The 18,884-nt window shown below is 40.2% G+C and overlaps 1 protein-coding gene across 5 annotated transcripts in view; it reads left to right on the top strand.

Moving 5' to 3' along the window:
• TRPM7 (transient receptor potential cation channel subfamily M member 7) overlaps positions 1-18,884 on the top strand; it is a 77,788-nt gene that overhangs the window by 10,712 nt on the left and 48,192 nt on the right. For 4 of the 5 annotated variants that reach the window (XM_077918814.1, XM_028706817.2, XM_077918815.1 and 1 more), the window contains exon 2: positions 18,304-18,383. In XM_077918814.1, coding sequence (XP_077774940.1) covers positions 18,304-18,383 — 80 coding nt within the window. Of the gene's footprint in view, positions 1-18,302; positions 18,384-18,884 lie in introns of those variants that run through there. The other variant, XM_077918817.1, reaches the window with a different exon arrangement.

An 18,884-nucleotide genomic window follows, 5' to 3' on the forward strand; every position in this document is an offset into this window, starting at 1 on the left:
TATATCTGCGTGGTGGTTTTTTTTTTTTGGGGGGGGGGAGTCATTTCTAACTACTTTGGCTATAGCATATGCATTTTGCTTTGGCTTAATGGAACTAACATTTGGCCTGATGAAGAGATTTAATAATGAAAGCAGGCAGTGAAATTGACTCATTGCAGATTAAGTAACAGTCATCACTTAACAACTTCTTCTTGAAAGAGGCTTGAGCTAAGGAGTAGATGTTAGGTTAGAAGTAAAGTTGTGGGTAGCACAGTTTAAGAAACCTGTTGCATATTTCTAGTCTAGAACAATTAAACTTTAGTATTGCATTTGAACAGTTTTGTCAGTCACTGTTGGGATTTGAAACTGCTTTCTAATTCTGAAAACAAGTCTCTGCAGGTTTCCTAAAGTCCTTTTACTTAGCCCTCTTTGTGGGGTGTGGGGAATCAAGCTATAAAAATTGAGCTATGTCACCTTAGTAAATTCACTAAGAGCTTAACTGCAGAGCGTAACAATCCACTTTAGAATAACCAAACAGATTCAAATGTAGAAATGGCAAACGGTTCCTGAATTGTATCACTTACTAGTGTGTTGTGCATTGGGTGGGGTACTGAATGTTGAAATGTTGAAATGCTCTGCATTACAAAACAAAGAACACTACGTGCTCATGGATAGCTGTATACCAGGAAAAAGAATTGGCCCCAGCAAAATGTTTTGAATGATGTGAGTAGAAACTAATATTTGTTGCTCTCCTCCTTCCTTTACAATTGCTGAGCTACTGTGCACTGTCTTCTCCCTCGTTCCATACTTCTCCCTCCCCCATACTTGTATATCACAGTGTTGGGGGCAAGAAGTGCAGCATTTCTAGTTTATTTTTTCATAGGCTTGTTGTTGTTGTTTAGTCGTTTAGTCGTGTCCGACTCTGTGACCGCATGGACCAGAGCACGCCAGGCACTCCTGTCTTCCACTGCCTCCCGCAGTTTGGTCAGACTCATGTTGGTAGCTTCGAGAACACTGTCCAACCATCTCGTCCTCTGTCGTCCCCTTCTCCTTGTGCCCTCCATCTTTCCCAGCATCAGGGTCTTTTCCAGGGAGTCTTCTCTTCTATAAGCATGCTTTAGGAAGCCAACCCCCCTTCCACCCTCCCTAATTTCCCCCTGTGCCAGGATGTGTCTGTACTAGTGAAAATTCACACTATTTGTTTCCCGCATAAACTGCTTCAACTGTGTTACCTATTTATAATTGCACAAATGACCAAATTCTTCAGAAATTTATATATATATAAAATCTTTTCCAAGATTGTCAGAAGTCTTAGAACTTGCCCTTAAAAGGAGATGAACTACCGTAATTATTTATTCCTTTCTTTTCAAGCTGGGTTATCAAGTTCACTCCACTGTTTCTCAGAACTTACTCGGAAGGTTTCTGTAATTCACTCAGCACCACACCTTAACTAGGTAAGGTTATGCCCAAAGAATTTGACCTAGGCACTTCCTGCAACAACTTTCATACCCAACAAAAGTTTAACCCAGAGTAATTTTTAACCCAAAGTTTAATATTAGGTTTCGTTTTATCATAATTCATAAATACTTTTTATAAATAATACAAAAATCATACATATTTTTGGCTGCATTCCATCTTCCATGCAGTTGAGCAATTTATAACAGAAATACTACTGGACTGTTGCCTACTCTATTATTGTCTGTCAGTGCTTTGTGTCATTAGCTTTTCACTTAAAAGTGCCCCATAATAGCAGTTTCTAACTTATTTCTTCAAGCATTAAATTTTGACTAAAATAAGTATATGTGTTTCTTTTCTTTGAGTCACACAAATTGCTCTCTTTTAAGGAATAATGTGTTGTGCCTAGAATGTATGCAAATTCTAGAGGATGTGGGTGAGCTCCGTCATGAAGACATGCCGGTATCAGTTATGCCGGATGCTCTGATCTATCTTGCTTTGTTCATGCTTTCCTTTTTTCATGATGATCTACATACCTGTTGTAGGTAACTCTAATAATATTTAACTTCATGGTAAATTACTTGATTTATGAATGAATAGGATATCATTATGAATGAATAGGATAGGACGCGGGTGGCGCTGTGGGGGACGCAGGTGGCGCTGTGGGTAAAAGCCTCAGCACCTAGGGCTTGCCGATCGAAAGGTCAATGGTTCGAATCCCCGTTGCAGGGTGCGCTCCCGTTGCTCGGTCCCAGTGCCTGCCAACCTAGCAGTTCGAAAGCACCCCCGGGTGCAAGTAGATAAATAGGGACCGCTTACTAGCGGGAAGGTAAACAGCGTTTCCATGTGCGGCTCTGGCTCGCCAGAGCAGCGATGTCACGCTGGCCACGTGACCCGGAAGTGTCTGCGGACAGCACTGGCCCCCGGCCTCTGGACTGAGAGGCGCACAACCCCAGAGTCTGTCAAGACTGGCCCGTACGGGCAGGGGTACCTTTACTTTTACCTTTTAAGATATCATTTTAATGTTGATTACTGTTTTACCTCTTCTATATGTTGATATATTGTACAAAACAAACAGTCCATCCATCACACTAGCATTATCCTGTCATAGGGAGCTTCTGGACTTTTTTTCTTGAGTTCATGCTTTTTGCTAAAAAAAATTAGGTAAAAATTGGGTGTCGACTTATACACGGATAGTGAATGCAGGGGGGGCGGGGACGGGACGTCCGATTAATTGGCAGCAGTGATTGGGTGGGTGATTGGTGGCTGTGGCAAGGCCTGCTGGCAATTGGTGGCTGTGATGAGGCAGGCTGTGGCAAGTGGGTGGGTGGGCTGTTGGTGGTGGCAAGCGGGCAGACAATTGGAAGCTGTGTCAAGGTGTGTGATCAGCAGTGGCTGTGGCAAGTGATCGGCAGTAGCAAGCAGGCAGGTGAGCTAAACAACTTAATTTCTTAATTTTGGGTTAAAAAAAATAAGGGGTGTCTTATACACAGAAAAATACGGTAATTGTTGCTGCTGGCACCTGTCTGTCACAGGAGACAATGGAAGAGTTCACCTTTAGGGGTAAAGTCAAACTGTTGGACAGTTACAGCACCTGCTGTGGCTGTAGAGACTGATAAGGGAGAGAGATTTAATTGCAGGTGGGTCAGATGAAGGTGTCTGGTTTTACTCCTACGTTTGCAGACGTCTTTGTAAGACAGAGTTGGTCTGCCAACAGGCCAAGTGCCCGATAGCAATTTTGCAAGCCAGTTGACTTTTGCTGAGGAGTCCTATTTGAAGTGACCATGCATACTCCTTTATCCAAGCTTTGTACTTTGGCTTTAAAAAGTGCTTTTGTGAACTATTTAGTTTACTTTGCATTTGTTTTTGGTGTTTGCCTTTGGCATCTAATCCTGTGCTATATTTCTGTTGTTAATAAAATAATTTAGTTAATAATCTGATTTTAGCCTGGAACAAAGCCCTGCACCATTACAGTAGTACCTCGGGTTAAATACTTAATTCGTTCCAGAGGTCCGTTCATAACCTGGAACTTTTCTTAACCTGAAGCACCACTTTAGCTAATGGGGCCTCCTGCTGCCGCCACACCGCCAGACCACGATTTCTGTTCTCATCCTGAAGCAAAGTTCTTAACCCGAGGTACTATTTCTGGGTTAGCGGAGTCTGTAACCTGAAGCGTCTGTAACATGAGGTACCACTGTACATGGTGCTATAATGTGTCAGGAAGGTTTGTGCATCCCCTCTTGGCTTTTTTAGGGGCTAGTACAGTGGTGCCCCGCAAGACGAATGCCTCGCAAGACGGAAAACCCGCTAGACGAAAGGGTTTTCCGTTTTTGAGTTGCTTCGCAAGATGAATTTCCCTATGGGCTTGCTTTGCAAGACGAAACGTCTTGCTAGCCTTGCGATATTTTTTTCGCTCCCCCCGCCCCTTTTTCTAAGCTGCTAAGCCGCTAATAGCCTTTTAGCAGCTAAGCCGCTAAGCCTTTAATAGCCGCTAAACCGCTAATAGCGCTAATCCGCTAAGCCGCTAATAGGGTTGCTTCGCAAGACGAAAAAACCGCTAGACGAAGAGAATCGCGGAACGGATTCTTTTCGTCTTGCGAGGCACCACTGTAGTTGTGAAATACTGCAGAATAGGGTTTGGCTTATACTTGATTTATCTAATCTTACACTTTTGTAAGTAACCTGTAGCCCAGAGTTTGAGTGTGGGTGGCTCTGTTTCTGTCACAACTTTAGTATCTCTACTTGGGCCTATATTGAATAGGCCATGTTCTCCTGCATTTAATTATTCTGTATGTCCTGCCAATTCACAATGGAATGTTCCTGCCTATCCCACCCCCAAGCAAACATTATATTATATGGTCCCTTTAAATTGGTCATGACTTTGTGTTCACTTGTGAAACCAGTCTTTGGTGTAATCTCGTGTATTTCCTTTAAGTGACTATTACTAAGCTCCTGTCCTAGCATGGAAAATTTCATATTTGAGTATTGTAGCCTTTGCTCTTGCTTCATTGTTTGCAGCACTCTTCCCTCTCATTTCTAAAAAGCATCTGCTGGGATTTATTTTTCATTCCACATCAGTTCTGGAAGTAATTTCCCAACTTTCTTTTCCTAGTGAATCTTTCTAGTGAGCTCACAATTTGCATTTCCTCAAGTGCAAACTAATGACATCTCAGTTGAAATCATTGGGGTTTTTGAAGAGCCCTGCTAGATCAGGCTGACGGTCCACTATCCAGGTTTACACAGTGGTGTGGGAAGCCCGGGTGGCACCCATGACAGACCCTCAACATTCCCAATATTCCCACCAGCGCCTAAAGTTAAAGGTCTGTTGTCTCTATTGTCCTATGCTAATCTTATCATATTGCTGCTCAGAAGTTTATTCTTGCCTAGTAACTTCACCCCTTTTAGCTTTAATCACCTGTGTTTACCCCACTTTTTTTGTAATGACATCTTCCCAAGTTTGGGGTGTGTGTGTGGAATCTAAATAGCAGTCCATAAAGTCTTCACATATCCTCTTGGAAAGTCAGCTGTGCTTTTCTACTTCAAGAAACTGACACATGATGATTGTCCAGTAGGTGGCTGAATTCATGTTTAGTTCACATTTTGTACTATTCCAACCAAGAGAGTACTTTTCTTATCTAACATGTTTATATTGGGAAATGTGCAGTTTTGTAGTAATTGACTTCAAAGTAAACATGCTTCATAATGTACTACTAGACTATAATCCTAAGCATGTTTATCTGGGAGTAAGTCCTGTTGAATTTCATGCAGTTTTCTTCTGAGTAAATGCGCAAAGAATAAGCCTGAAAATTGTATAATATGCACACTGTATATTATACAGTACTATATAACATGATATATATGTGGGTGGGTGTGACCACAGAGAGACAATAATTACAAATGTGTGCTAATGTGAAAACATCTTTTAAAAACACTTTGGAGGACTTTCAAAACAGCCAATGCAGTTAGCGAAGCTATTTTAGTTTGGCTGGTAATTTACTAGGAAAAATATCACATACTTTTCAACCTACCTTGTAGCCTAAGGGTAGAGTTTCATGGTATTTTATCATCTTCATTGCCTATTTTTATCCTGGCACTGTGAAACTAACAATAAAAACAATTCCAGAATAAAAATATCATAGACATTTTGTATTGGTTGTGGCAGCAGAACAGGATATCTATATCTCTAGCTATCTATTGATATACAGTGGTACCTCAGGTTAAGTACTTAATTCGTTCCGGAGGTCCGTACTTAACCTGAAACTGTTCTTATCCTGAAGCACCACTTTAACCAATGGGGCCTCCTGCTGCTGCCGCACTGTTGGAGCATTATTTCTGTTCTCATCCTGAAGCAAAGTTCTTAACCTGAAGCACTATTTCTGGGCTAGTGGAGTCTGTAACCTGAAGCGTATGTAACCTGAGGTACTACTGTATGAATATATATATGTGTGTGTGAATTACACTCAATTTGAGAAAGTCATTGTCAGGTCTTAGTAATACAGGTCAGATCTGCCTCCTCATCCACAGTCAAGTCATGGATGAGCGAGGTCTTACTCTGAGCCAACTGGGTATTCAGCAGCAGCATCCACAGACAGGAGAGCTGGCTGACAGACCAACCTCAATTCCCCAGGTTGGAGGAGGGGTTGGCACACAGCACAGTCACCAACTGCTTGTGCCATGTGCCCCTTACTTGGCCTGCCCCACCTCACACCTCCCCCTACTCTGAACCACTGTGGGACTGGGAGGAATCCAATATGGTGACGAAGGTAGTTACCAAGTATTTTCGCTTACCCTTATCAAAGTTTTAAGTGTTTTTAAGCGGTTTTTATCCTCCTTTGTTTTTATGCGAGAGTTTTAAGGATCTGCTGGTTGTGCTGGCTGTCTTTTAATATCTCTGAACCACTGTGTTTGCCCCCGCCAACCGCTCTCCCCATTTCTCCTCTTCCTAGGCATGTCCCACAAAAACTGAACTTAAAAACATACATATGCATATATCTATACATACATATTCATTCATTTGCACCAACTGTTTCGTTCTGTCTCTAATGTAGACACACATTCTCTCACTGTAACCACTCACTCATTGCAATCAGGCTTGGAAAAGCCCATAGGAAGCTTTTCCAGAGCTAATTACAGCTCAGGGGCACGGGACAAGGAGGAGAGACTTTAGGCTTGAATGGGAGACCCCCATGGGCCATATCAGGCTGTCAGTTCCCTATCCATGATATTTTCTAAACGAGGCATTGCCAGGAATAAAAAACCTCAGGGCACAGGCCCATCACCCAAATTTGTGTCTATTTGAATATGCTAATTTGTGGGATTCAAATTTAGGCAAACTTTCAGAGGGAGAAAACAGTTTTTCTGAGAGTTTTGAGGTATGGTACTAGCAGGATTTTCTGGACCCGGTGTGCTGTATGTGGATTGTACCCCCCCATCTGTTTGCAAGAACAGATGCTTAAGTACATATTAAAAGTAACTCTAACTCTTTCTGACACAGTCCTTTCTCGCCCAAGCTATCTATTGTGTGTACTTAAAGTCCTCTGTTATCCACGCTTGATATGCAGCAACTACAGATCAACAGAACTGGAAAGCAGGAAAATGCCCTATGTGCAGAGTTGATAATTCAAGCAAGTTAGACAAGTTACACGTGCATATTATATAACTGAGCAATCAAACATGCAAAAAGCTTCCCAGAAAAATCCTACCATTTCGGAGATGGGAACATAACACTTAAGCCTGAGAGATGAGTAATGTATAAATTAAAAAATCCACACCTCACTTTTTGAATTCCATATGGTGGTGACAAACATCAGGAGAATGATCTTTATATCACACATGTACGGTAAATTTCCCATATAGGGCAGCTGGATGCTCTTTTATCTGGCCCATTACTCAAATGAGTTCAGGGCAGTGTTCATGTCCCCCCCCCCCTGCTCATTTTGTCAACTTTGTTAAAACCCAAGGGGTGAAACTACCTGACCCATGATCGCTCACTAAGTTTCATGGTCCCACAGTAAGCTTCACCATCATCACTGTGCTGCCCTCGCCATCTCTACAGTCACTCAACTTCCTCACCCCCCCCATGGCTTAACAAGTATGGGCTGAGAGCCCCCCCCCTCAACTTCACTTACGGAGCGGATGGTGCTGCTGGGAAAATTAAGATGTTTCTTAATAAAGGGCAGGAGATCCGGGCTCTTGGGGCTCAAGCCTCTTGGGCTCCCCACTAGCAATGGGTTGCATGCAGCTAAGTACTATAGAGAGTAAGCTTATTGGAATAAACCGAAGTTAGCCACGTTCATCAATTTCAGTGGATCTTCTCTGAGTAGGACTAATGTTGTGTTGAAAAGTGCATTTTACAAATGTGATACTAGATGGTGATGGCGAACTATGGCAAATTCAATATAGATTCCAAAAGGTTTTTTAAAAAAGCATTTTCACAACTTTTTTTATATGTGTCTAGATTTCACCTTAGCCACTCTCCTGTTTGTTGTATGTAAGAGCTTAGCAGACAACGGTTGAAGCTGTCTGGAGATGAGAAAGAAATGTAGTGACCCTTGCTTTCAAATTTGACACCTGCCAAGATATGTGGTATGGTATGGTATGGTATGGTAATCTGGGAAATGTGCAAAATATTTGAAGTTTCTTTTGCTGTCCATTTAGCTGGATGATAAGTCTGTCTTGGTACAGGTGATATAGAATGATAGTTAAAAAGGTATTTGCCCAAACAGAGTTACTTCTGCTGCCTTGTGTCTTTAGCAAATGAACATATAGCTTTGTGTGAAGCTTATTTGTTTCAGATAAGCAAGAGTTCAATAAAATGAATATCCTACTTTAAAAATGCATATTCATTTTAATTCCTGTGTCAGACAAAATGATTCAGAGGTGAGTAGGAAGCAAAGGTATGACTCAGGTTTTTAAAGCTGGTCATGGCTCATTCAGTGAATCAGGAAGATTTTAAAACCCCTTTAGGCCTTTGAAAGAGGATTTGTATTCTTTGAGATGGGAATTCACTACTTGGCATAGGAATTTTTACAGTTGCCATAGCAGTGAGCAAGAGTAAGCAGGAGTAGTAGTATTTCTAAAACTGACACTAATGAGGATTATTTTACTTGAGAGTAAATTACAGCTGGTCAAGTCTAGAATTAAATAAACAGGATTAATGCCGATGACCTTTTTATGCTAAAGAAGTAAAGATAGCCATGCTGGCCCATAAGAAAAGTTCCAAAATTTATAGTAGGACAATGGTTGAGATTCAGTTTAATGTTGTCATTGTTGTGCAGGATATTTTTGCTGCACAGGCAGTTAGTACAATCTGAACAGCACAAAAACGGTATGTTCTGCTTCCCAAAGCTGCCCAATGGATTTGACTGCTTCTCTGTGTTAAAAATGTGGTTCCCATCAGAGGAATGGCTATTGTACTAGACGTCTGCCACAATTGGATCGCACCCATTACTTTTGTTAGGCCAACCAAAATGTCTCAAAAGTTTTTGCTGTAATGTTAATCAAAATAGTTCTTGAATGGTAAGAGTTTTCAGGTGTCCAGCAGTTTGCAAAGTTGATTTTTGGCTCTTGGGTTTTGGGAAGTTAGAGTTTTTAATTGCTATATCTCAGATACAGTGGTGCCTCGCAAGACGAAATTAATTCGTTCCGCGAGTTTTGTCGTCTTGCGATTTTTTTCATCTTGCGAAGCACGGTCTCGGGAAAGTTTTGGAAAAGTTTCAAAAATCACCAAAGTCTTTAAAAACCTCAAAAAAGGCTACCACACCGCGTTCTATGAGTTGCTCCTCGAAGTCAAGTTGCAACTGTATTAACGGTGTTAAGAAAAAGGAAACAAACTTGCAAGACGTTCCCGTCTTGCGAAGCAAGCCCATAGGGAAAATCATCTTGCGAAGCAGCTCAAAAAACAAAAAACCCTTTCGTCTAGCGAGTTTTTTGTCTTGCGAGGCATTCGTCTTGCGAGGTACCACTGTACTATTGTTTAAATGTGTAGACGTTTCCTTTTTTTCCATTTTTAATTTGTACACTGCCTTTCTATATTACAATACACAAGGTGCTTTACAAGTTGAAGAAAGAACAAAAGATATAGCCAAGATCACACACCTTAGAACCATGGGATCTAATACAAAATAGTTGTAATAAAAACATAACTTTAAAATAAACAATTTTTATCAAATATAATATATCCATTAGAATATAATAGTACACAATAAGATTAGCCCAACATATAATTCAATTAAACAGAAATGGACTCTCAACAAACAAACAAATAATTACTAAAATATTATCAATAAAAATAACATCAGGTCACAATGCATAAAATGCCACAGTGCATACAAAAACATGTAAAAGGTTCAAATTGAGAAACAAAGACACACAACTTATAAAATTGTTAAATAAATAAATAAATCTGTGAACTCTTTCTCTTCTCAGCTACTTCTGTTCTTAAAGTCATGGTCTGGGAGAGACCATGGTTCAGCTGGAGTTGATTGAGGGTGTGGGAGGCGAGGCTCTTTTGCCCTTCACTGCTCTTCATAATACATAAGGTCTGTGGTAGAAAGTAAGCAAGGCCCCTGACATATTTTATTTTATTTACCAGACTGATTGAATGAAGGGGTGCTGATTCGCTAGCGGCCAAAAAGATTGTGTAAATCTTTAGGAAAAGTTGTATTTCTGAGGTTTGCTGGCTCATAACATCAGCCTTTTTAAGAATAAGACCATAAAAAACAATGTAATTACTTAACATTAGAAAGACAATGTAATGCAGAATAATGCAACAAACGGTGTTGAATTATCTTTATTCTGTCAAATGTTGCAGCCAAATAAAAGGAGTTCTACACAGAAAACCATGATAACTTTTCACCATTTCTGTTAGTACGTGGTGTGGAGCTAGTTCATGTTTTATTTCATGGAAATAAAAAAAATAAAAAAATTTAAAAAATCAGAAAAATGTGGTACGGCATCAGATGCAAAGCAGTGTTAATAAAGATATGGGACTCTCTAGGAATTAAGAATACTATACTAATATAGTATACTATATACGAATCGGCAGTTTGTTTATAAATGAAAGGATGCATTATAAAGCCTAATAGATAAATTATTCTGTACTGCTGGTAGAAAAAAAGAAGTGCATGTTAACAGTGGAGACATTGTGTCTAGTAATTCAATTAGTATTTATTCTCATGTGTCTGACAGCAATTCAAGTAACTAAAGAAGCATAGTTATTAACTCTGATTTTTCTTTAGTGAAAACAAGTACAGTGTAGTAGCCCTAGGAATGTCCTTGAGCCTGACATATTTAAGCTCAAAGTCCAACTTTGTTATGGACTCATAGTAATATGTTTTGCTTATATGTTGTGTCATATTTTTCTCATCCTCCATTTTCCATTCATAAAGTGAAAAGAATATAAAGTCCTGCACAGAGGAGTTGTGGTTAAGAGGATTCTTTCCCTCCACCCCCATTGTTGGTTCTTTATGGTAGGGTGAGGGAGAACATACATCGGGCATAGGCAAACTTGGCCCTCCAGATGTTTTGGGACTACAACTCCCATCATCCCTAGTTAACAGGACCAGTGGTCAGGGGTGATGGGAATTGTAGTCTCAAAACATCTGGAGGGCCGAGTTTGCCCATGCCTGACATGTTGTTGTTTGGTCGTTTAGTCGTGTCCGACTCTTCGTGACCCCGTGGACCAGAGCACGCCAGGCACTCCTGTCTTCCACTGCCTCCTGCAGTTTGGTCAGACTCATGTTTGTAGCTTCGAGAACACTGTCCAACCATCTCGTCCTCTTCCATGGAGCTTTCTTGGCGGGGATACTGGAGTGGCTTGCCGGTTCCTGCTCCAGGTGGATCACGTTTGGTCAAAACTCTCCACTATGACCTGCCCATTTTGGGTGGCCCTGCACAGCATAGCTCATAGCTTCTCTGAGTTATTCAAGCCCCTTCGCCACGGCAAGGCAGTGATCCATGAAGGGGCATGCCTGACATACATACTAATAAAAATAGGACTTCCCTTGTTTGAACAGTGAGGGAGAAGTGCACCCATTTCCAATCTGGCCAGACATAGATGTGAGGGGTGAGAAGAATCACCCAAACAGGTCCTTGTGTGTAAATAAAAAGCTTACTGTCAGGATGGAATGCTTAATTGATACTGCATCAGTTTTGGACTATTAACTCATTGTGTACTTTTAGCTAGCTGTAATGGTAATGGTTCTGGGTAATGGTTCTGGGGTAAACTTGCCAGACCTGTTTCAGCTAACCACAGGAAATAATGGGACAGGCCAATGAAAATTTTCGGGGGGGGGGGGATATAGTTATAAAAATAAGCTGACTTATTATTGTCAATTTTGTGGGAAAAAGTTTAACTGACATTCCCCCTGCCTCTTATTGTGCTTCGGAACGTCTTAGATCTTACTGTTTGGAGAAGAGCTTTAAATATAGCATGCTGCATGAGCTGGCTAGCTAGTCCTTCTTTGTCCTGTTTAAGACTTAGTAATTATAGAAATAGGTAACTTTAAAATTGCAATGAGCAAGGGAGTGAGACGTCTGTTGGGGTTTGTTGGAGTCTAAATGTTTAAACAATTCTAGGAAAAAATATAACGTACCTTTATCCTTCCATCATTTTTTGTATTACAAAATGAAGTAAAGCTGTTTTAAAAACAGGACCAATCTTCAATACTCCTTCTAAAGGTGTCCGTTTTAGTTTTTAAATAAAACTGGGATTTTCTTAGGAAACATACTCCTAAAAACGTAAGTTATTCATGGGAAGCTTGTACATGCAACCTTTCATAAGATAACCTCTCAGATAAGATCTCCTGTATTAAGGGGTATATCTCAAAAAGTGAAGTAGATTTTATATTAGAGAGTTCTTTTGCAGCTGAATTTGAACTATGAAGCAGCATTCATTCATTCATTCCTTTTGCCATTGCAGAATAGGAGTTTAGAGGTAGTGATTTGAATTCAGAAATGGAGGTGCATAAATGAAGGAAATATCCACTTGCACCAAGACTGGTATCTCAAAAGTTTGCCAATTCCTAATCCTTGCTGTAGCAGCCACCACCACATGTTATGCTGTTCTATATGGTCCCAGCCCCAAACCTCTCTATGTTGCTTTTTGGGGAGGATGCACAATGAGGTAGAAAAACTCCATTCTGTGAGCAGAACTCTTCTCATAACCATTGGGACCCAAGCCAATAAGGCATAAGCTTAGTTCACATATAATTCTAAGCCAAACCTTAGCTTTATGGATAGCTAAGTGCTAAGTGCTAACCATTAAGCTATGGTTAGCTTAATGTGGACTGGAGTTCCCTATTAACCACAAAGCTTGTTCCAGAACTCTGGTTAAAAGCAGTTCATGTGCCCTGACATAACCTAGTCAGTTGCTACAGTAGTTTTTACACTGATATGTGATACATAGATTCTGTTTTCAGAAGAATAGCTTTCTGGAGAAAGGTGCACTTTGAATCAGGAGCACAACACACCGGGAGAAATATGCCTGATAAACATAATGCATTCTTGAGGCATCCTCATAGGTGTTTTAGGTGTGCCTTTTTATATATTATTCAGATCTAGTTGAGAACAAAAGTACAACTTGCAATCAGTGTTGTAAATTTATGTATGGACAGGAAAGAAAGAAAGAAAGGCAGCTGGTGGACTAATTTATATGTGTGAACTTGGTGTGCTATAATGTCTACCCCAGGTGCACAATTTCTAAAATGAGATTCATTGGCTGGGAGTGATGATAGGAAGATAAGGAGAGCTATGCTTGGAATTTTGGCCTTCCAGCTATTGCTATTGCTCTTGTACTCTGAGGTGTTACAGTCAACTAGGCATGGGTCACAACTTAGTCCCATGATCACCATGTGCTTGGTTAATAAAAGTATTTCTTTCAAGTGAGCAATTTATTATAAATAGTGGAAATTTGTGGATTTATAGTAAATGCTTAGTAACAGTCTGTTGTAGAGATATGTATATCACGATAACTTTTGTAGTTTGTTTTAAAACACTGCAGGCAGAGCTGTTACATATTGTCATGCCATAGTAAGCTTTAAATTAAGAAAATTAACAAAAGATTGTGTCACACTTGCGTTGCAGTGAGTGCTTTGTATTTTAAATTTCTGTTTTAGATGTATGTACTGGTTGGGTTTGGGATATATGTTTTTTGCCCATAGTACACATAGGGGACACGGGTGGCGCTGTGGGTTAAAGCCTCAGCGCCTAGGACTTGCCGATCGAAAGGTCGGCGGTTCGAATCCCCGCGGCGGGGTGCGCTCCCGTCGTTCGGTCCCAGCGCCTGCCAACCTAGCAGTTCGAAAGCACCTTCAGGTGCAAGTAGATAAATAGGGACCGCTTACCAGCGGGAAGGTAAACGGCGTTCCGTGTGCTGCACTGGCTCACCAGATGCAGCTTGTCACGCTGGCCACGTGACCTGGAAGTGTCTGCGGACAGCGCTGGCTCCCGGCCTATATAGTGAGATGAGCGCACAACCCTAGAGTCTGGCAAGACTGGCCCATACGGGCAGGGGTACCTTTACCTTTACCTTTACACATAGGAAACAAAGTTAAAACAAAATTTTTATGTCCATATCATATTTAGGCATGTGCATTCCCCCCAATAAATGAGTAAATAGCTTTAATATACTGGGAATATTTTCTAGCATGTTTGGGATCTGTACATTCACATCATACTTTTTAAGGTGCAAGTTGGTGTGGAACTGGAGTAATTTACTGTTGTGTGTCTGAAATACAGTATATGATTGAGACGCAGCTGCAAAGTGTCTGCTCAGTCTGTGTTTTTATACAAGCCCAATTTTAATCCCGCAATGCACCCCTAAACCCTTTTCCCTCTGGGTTTCTGAACAACAACCTCTGAGGTCACAATCCTGTTAATTGGCACAAGAAACCAGGGGTGTGTGGGGAGAAATTGGAAGGAGCTATTGCATTCAGAGGAACTGGTGAATACAGATGTTGTACTACAGTGCTTTGTAGATTCTGGATTGCAGGGTCAATGGAACCTAAATTCACATAAACATGACATTCCCTCAGTGAACTCACAGTCTCCTCCCCATTGGGAGGAGAAGAATTGGGAAGGCAGTGTGAGCTTGAGGCCTGATCCTGTCTTGTCATGTGTAGAGGTTTGGGTGGGGCTCTGTGTGGATGGAAATTAGTGCCTCACCCCTGCTTTGAATCCGTGGTGAGAAAAGGAAGTCCATATAGTGTTTAGTTTCTTTTGCAATAAGTAAATCAAAGATTTACTTACTCAGTGGGATTTATTTCTGCGTAAACATAATAGGATTTCACTGACTCCAGGAGGAGAGAGAAACTACTTTGCCCAGTGATGCCCTTTTGGTTCTTTCTCTTAAGCATAATCTGGCTACTAGAAACCTCTTGCAGTTACTTCTGCTTCTGTTACTGAATTGCCCACTGTTTCACTACATGTATATAGCAGTAGTCATTGCTGCTCTTCTAACACACAAAAGCAGTGTGCCATCACACAACAGTGCTTAATATGTGCCACTCAAATTAGGTGGACTTTGTTACAGAAATTGGAAAGGGCAGTAGACTTATGGGAATAGCTTCACCTAAATGCTTCTGGATCAAACATCTACTCAGATTGCACGATTCAATTATTGTCCTACAGCATGGGTGGGCTCTAGCTGGCTAGCCAGCCATGACAAATCTTCAGTTGCTGTTCTTGGCAGCCACTTTACAGACTCATTAAGTGTCTACCATGATTCATGAATAGTGAATATTTTGGAATGGTTGTACAGTTGTACCTCGGGTTAAGTACTTAATTCGTTCTGGAGGTCCGTACTTAACCTGAAACTGTTATTAACCTGAAGCACCACTTTAGGTAATGGGGCCTCCTGCTGCTGCCACGCTGCCGGAGCACGATTTCTGTTCTCATCCTGAAGCAAAGTTCTTAACCTGAAGCACTATTTCTGGGTTAGCAGAGTCTGTAACCTGAAGCATATGTAACCTGAGGTACCACTGTATATTAAATATTCAAACACGGATCACCAGAACATAATACTTTGGTTAAATATGGCAGAATGTGCATATTAATTTTGATGTATTCTGAAGAATCCCATTTTCTCTTACAGAAGGCTTTTAAATTTCTAAAAGTTTTGGAGGAGGATAGAATACTTGCTTAGAGGGAAAACACCTGAAAACATTCACTTTATTCAAATGTGATAATAGGATGGTACCTGTAATGCTATGTTGAATTATTTTAAGGGCTGATCTCATCCGGCACTTTAGCAGCATATAACCTGTCATCTGCAAAACCTTAAATTAAAGTGAACTGAGCGGTATAAGATTGCTTTTCAAAGGAGACTGCTCGTAGTTGTTCACCATGAATTTCTGCAAAGAAAAAATAAGATGGACCTTGTATCTTGAGCAGGTACTTTTTAAAAAATAGCTAACTGGTTTTTAAAATTTTAACATTTAAGCTTAATACAGTTTAAACAAATAAGGTGCCTTTACATAGAACAAAATAATAATAATAAGGGGTACAGTTTTATAGACCTTTGTTAGTTTAGTTTGAAATATCAGAAATTGTGCTTAGTATTTAAATCTACTATTCTAAATAAATTAACTACTGTAATTGTTTTAAGGACTAATACAAACATATCTTCAATTGCTGATCTACCAAATGTTCTCTACTATTGTATTACATTACCTATTACTTTAAATGAATTGAAGTCCATTTAATGCTTATACTTTTGTTTGCCACCTTCAAATGCTTGAAGTCAGCAGGCATGTATCTATAAAGATAGTTTGAAAAGTCTTTCTTACCATTAAAGGTAAAGGTAAAGGTACCCCTGCCCATACGGGCCAGTCTTGCCAGACTCTGGGGTTGTGCGCCCATCTCACTCAAGAGGCCGGGGGCCAGCGCTGTCCGAAGACACTTCCGGGTCACGTGGCCAGCGTGACATCGCTGCTCTGGCGAGCCAGAGCCGCACACGGAAACGCCGTTTACCTTCCCGCTAGTAAGCGGTCCCTATTTATCTACTTGCACCCGGGAGTGCTTTCGAACTGCTAGGTTGGCAGGCGCTGGGACCGAGCAACGGGAGCGCTCCCCGCCACGGGGATTCGAACCGCCGACCTTTCGATCGGCAAGCCCTAGGCGCTGAGGCTTTTACCCACAGCGCCACCCGCGTCCTTCTTACCATTAACACTATGGTATATACGTATTACTTGTCTTGTATTACCTAATTAACAATATCTTGCTTTGAAAGTTTGGTAGAAGAGAAAGGAACCTATCCAAAGCATAGATCAAAAAGAAAAGCATAGATATGAAGAATAAGGTCTCTTGAATAAAACTGCAGTGTTACTGGCTTGAAACCAGTTGTAGCATTACTTGGCTCCAAAAACATCTCATGGAAGACTTGTTTTACATCTTGTGTTGGAGTATAGAGGGGCATGAAACTAAATCCACAGATTTTCTTTTGCATGTGCAAGAGCTTATAGAAGCAGAATAATGAGAACTGTTCTAGAGCTTGCTTATTATAATATTAGACAAACTCTTAGAATTCATTTGGTCGTACAGCTGTTCATTATACACTCCTCAGCGCAAGACTTTCAGGGCAGCTTTTACCCTGATGTAAAGTTGATAAATTCAATGATGCAGATTATTATTATTATTATTATTATTATTATTAATTTTAAATTGCAGTTCAAAACTTAGAGTAAGCTCAGGAGATTTTATAAGTGGGTTGGCATCCACATGTTTCTCTGTTCAAGGACTGGTGGCAACTCTAAAATAGATATTTATGGACCTTATTCTTTGATAGATATTCCAAAAACTATTTTTTCGCAGGGTCATAGCACTAAATAGTGTGTGTTTGTTGTCCTTTTGTTTATTCCAACTCATAAACAGCTTAATCAAAACTATTTGTTTATACATTTTATGGGGGTGTTGTCTAGAGTTAATGCTGTAATCCTGTACTCACTCACATAGGATATTGAAAGAGATTAATGGAACATGCATTTCATAGAGGATTTGAAAGCAAATAAGTTCTTTCTTTCTTTAGACAAATGTATAAATGTGGAATAATTTTGAAGTGTTGTCCTTAGCAACTTTAGCACTAGGTTCTTCACAGTATACCAGAGGGATGTGTACTGCCCTTTTATGTTTGTTGTCCTAATATTCATATTATGTATTATCACTGAAAAGATTTAGTCTGAAAATTCAAAATGAATAATATTTTCAAGAATGCTTACTGAATATTTATTGGAAAGCTGTGCAATTGCACTTTTCCTTTCTGAAGTAAAGCTTAGCCATTTATGTATATTGTAAATCCTTTGCTTGAAGGCAGTGTCCCAAACAATTCAGTAGACTTCTTCCAAAATAAAGAAATCATGCCAGCTTCTTCATGAAAGCACTCACACCTGGAGGTTTGATAAACTCATATCTCAGTTCTTTGCCTCTCCTCTACAATGAGATTGTCCTTTTATCGTATCTTTCATGGAGGAGTCCCTTATATCTCACAGCTGTAGTTGTAAAGTTGGTGAGTTCTATAATCAAAGTAAGCAGAACTCTTCTCTCACACTTCTGATGAATAAACCGGCTTCAAAACCTTATAGCAATATAACTCTATAGGAGAGCAACATTTACATTTTGACTGTACAGGTATTGCCATAACAAACATGAAAAGGTGGTTTGATGGGGCTTGATTTCTGTTATCCCAAAGACAGCCCTGCATAATGGATAGAATCTGTGTCTGTTTGAAAATATATTGGAGGGGGGGAAAGGAGTCAGGGAGGCGTTGTTTGCTGTTAAACATGGGCGGTAGATCCCATGAGAAATAGCTCTCTGCAGTACTGTATAATATCTGACATTGTTTTTGCATGATCCTGAAAATTCCTTGTTTTACAGTCCCAGAAATCTTGGATAGAAAATACTTTCAACAAACGGGAATGTGTCTACATTATACCAAGTTCAAAGGATCCTCACAGGTAAACTAAAAACGATGGAAGCGGAAGGTTTAACTTTCAAGTATAAATTATGTGCTGGGACCATAACGATCGTGCTCAGAAAATGAATGTTCTGCTCACTTCTCTCCAGTGCAGCCCTCTGCACCTGCCTCAAGCTTCTCCTGAGGAATTGGGGAAAACATGTGCAGAGGAATCTGCAGATGATTTTTGGGAGGTGCAAGGGACTGCAGTGGAAAGAGGACTGGAGGAGTTGACCTTCAGTTTGTTCTGAATTCAGTACAAATTCTAGGTAAAAGTAAAATTTAGCTTTTAAAGTTTTGTTATAATTGAACAGAGATAGCTAACATTTGTTTTTGATTGTGAAATATGTTGAAATATATATTTTGCATTCTTTGAAGCCAAAGGACCCTGCACAAGTTTTGCTTTGATCAAACTGAAACACATGAAAAATTTGTTGATATCAAGAACATAAACCGGGAATCCGTTTTGTTTTGTTTTTGTTTTATTAATTGATTTACAAAT

The sequence above is a fragment of the Podarcis muralis genome, chromosome 14 (genome assembly GCF_964188315.1).
Source record: "Podarcis muralis chromosome 14, rPodMur119.hap1.1, whole genome shotgun sequence".
Classification (NCBI taxonomy): Eukaryota; Metazoa; Chordata; class Lepidosauria; order Squamata; family Lacertidae; genus Podarcis; species Podarcis muralis.